General features: G+C 40.4%; 1 protein-coding gene across 1 annotated transcript in view; it reads left to right on the top strand.

The window, feature by feature from the left end:
- Positions 1 to 790: 790 nt before the first annotated feature.
- Positions 791 to 2,719, top strand: part of LOC117112268 — a 4,570-nt gene continuing 2,641 nt past the window's right edge. The window contains exon 1 of the mRNA XM_033255339.1: positions 791 to 2,708. Coding sequence (XP_033111230.1) covers positions 791 to 2,708 — 1,918 coding nt within the window. The remainder of the gene's footprint in view (positions 2,709 to 2,719) is intronic.

The following is a 2,719-nucleotide window of genomic DNA, read 5'->3' as shown; positions in this document are numbered from 1 at the left end:
TGTCAGCAGAAAACCTCAAAGATAGATGGATGGAAGGCCCACAATTCTTGAAGCGTCCTATGACTGAATGGTCCCAGCAAAAATTAAGAGTTCCAGAAGATGACAGCGAAGTAAAACTGGTAAAATTCAATGGTCATATAGAGGTAAACAATGTTCAACCAGAGGTGGATATATCAGATTGCCAAACATGGGAAGAAATGTTAGAGATTTATAGAAGAAGAATATATGGTGTAGATCTGTCTCTTATACACATCTAGATGTGTATAAGAGACAGATGGTGAAGCCATCAATGATTATTGGATGAAAGGTCCAGATTTACTGAATAATCTGAATGGTGTTTTAATGAGATTTCGAGAACGAGAAGTAGCTGTATGCGGCGACATTTCGAAGATGTACCACAGAGTATTAATACCTGAGGTGGACCAACATGTACATAGATATTTGTGGCGAGATCTAGATGTCAATCGACCACCTGATACCTATATAATGCAAGTTTTAACATTCGGTGACAAGCCAGCTGCTGCCATGGCGCAAACTGCTCTCAAACTTACAGCCAAGGAGAGTGAGGAAATGTATCCTAAAGCTGCACAAGTCCTGAAGAATGATACCTACATGGACGATATTTGCGCTTCAGTGAATAACGTTAAAGAGGCCAAAGCTCTCACCGAAGATTTAGATATCATATTGAGCAAGGGAGGATTCAGCATTAAAGCTGTCTCTTATACACATCTAGATGTGTATAAGAGACAGGGAGTGGATGAGCCGCTGTCAAGATGAATTCATGGCAGAGATGGCGAAATTAGAAGAATTCAGAAATGAAACTAAAGCTACACAAGATGTGGTAGAGGTAAACCAGAGTGATGAGAATGGTTTAGTAAATCATGTTACCAATGATAATATTTCTGTAAATACTGTATCTGATGATAGTTCGTCTAATGATAACTTATCTATTAAGAATGCATCAAATGTTAATGAAGCAGGAAATAATGAATCTGTGATAGGTGTTTCTACTAATGTTGATTCTAATTTGATGGGATTGTTTAGAGCATTGACATTGCCACAAACTAAAGTTAGGCAGTATGAAGGTGATCCCTTGTATTATCATGCTTTCATTACCTCTTTTCATAATACAGTGGCTGGTATACATGATGATAACATGAAACTTAACTCACTACTTTCTCTCTGTTCCGGTAAAGCTTTGGAGTCTATCCAATATTGTGTTTTGAAGCCGCCTAGTGAAGGTTTCAAATCTGCGTGTAGGACCTTAAAGGAGAGGTTTGGGAACACAGCCGTGATTGTGCAAGCTTGGATTGGAAAAGTACTCAACCGTCCTAGATTTGATTCCATCAAGCTTGGGGAATTTTCAGATGATCTAGAAAACTGCTTCGAAGCGCTGTCAGCATTAGGTTACTTGAATGAACTTAACAATCAAGGCAGTCTGAGACAGATAATTGAGAAGCTACCTAGATTTCTACAAAACAGATGGCAAAGTGAAAATTTCAAGTTGAAGGAAAAGGGAGTAGTGCCTGGGTTGGAAAATGTCATGAAGTTTGTAAAGGCGTCAGCTAGGGAGATAAACGATCCTGTATTTGGGAGCATCACCAATCACACAGCTGAAGGTCAACCACCAAAACAGAAGAGGAACCAGCAGATACATAATGTTAAGGTAAACGTTCCTTCTCAAACAGCTCAACGAGATAAATGTTGGATCTGCAAATCAGATACCCATTGGCCTGATCAGTGCGAGAAGTTCACTAAGATGAAAGTTGAAGAACGGTTCAAGATGGTCAAGGAGAATCATGCCTGTTTCTCTTGTCTCAAAATTGCTGGAAGAAACCACCGAATAAATAATTGCACAAGAAAGAAAGTATGTGGGGAACAGATGGAAGACAGACGATGTGACCGTTTCCATCATAAGCTGCTACACCTAACCAAGAGTGTTGGCGTAAACAACGTGCACGTAAGAAACTTCGATGAACCATTGCTCTGTGTATTGGAGGTCGAAGTAATTGGTAAAGAAGAAAGTCAGACGGCAAACGTGATGTTGGACCTGGGATCGCAAGGAACATTCGTAAGGACTGAATTCGCCAACAAATTAGGAGTCAAGGGTAAATCTGTATCCGCATCAATTACGAAATTTGGTGGTGTTGAAGAAAGTTTCCAGTCGAGAATTTGCGAACTAAAGTTGCGTGGAACAGAGACTAAGGCTATTCATAACATCAGAGCATTGGAAATGCCGACTATAAATGAAGTGGGTGAAGTGAACGTAGAGAAACTGGAGGAGCACTTCCGATTAAACAACAAGTTAAAGAGGCGTGGCGGTCCAGTTGACATATTGATAGGTGTTGACTACGCATACTTGATGACGGGGGAAACTAAAAAATCTGATGGCTTAGTCGCTCTAAACTCGCCTTTGGGATGGGCTATATTTGGCAGCAACGGCAACACTGAAATGGTTAACCGAGTAATGCATGTTAAGGTAGATAAACCAGTCAATCTAGACGACTTCTGGACGGTCGAATCAATGGGAGTTGATGTGGGTAACTGTGATTGCAAGGCCAAACTTAGTGTAGTTGAGAATATGGAAGCGAAACTCATCGAAGAATCTAGTAGTAAAGTTGGTAACCAGTGGTTGATTCCATATCCATGGGCTAAAGATCCGATGCACCTCCCAAACAATAAAGTCCAAGCTACAAAGATGCTGAATGGTTTAGAGAGA

Source organism: Anneissia japonica, unplaced genomic scaffold (assembly GCF_011630105.1).
Source record: "Anneissia japonica isolate Jap-2015-1 unplaced genomic scaffold, ASM1163010v1 scaffold1537_len634075_cov158, whole genome shotgun sequence".
NCBI classification, from domain to species: Eukaryota; Metazoa; Echinodermata; class Crinoidea; order Comatulida; family Comatulidae; genus Anneissia; species Anneissia japonica.
Note: the sequence above shows the minus strand (reverse complement) of the source record. Positions and strands in the feature narration are given on the sequence as shown.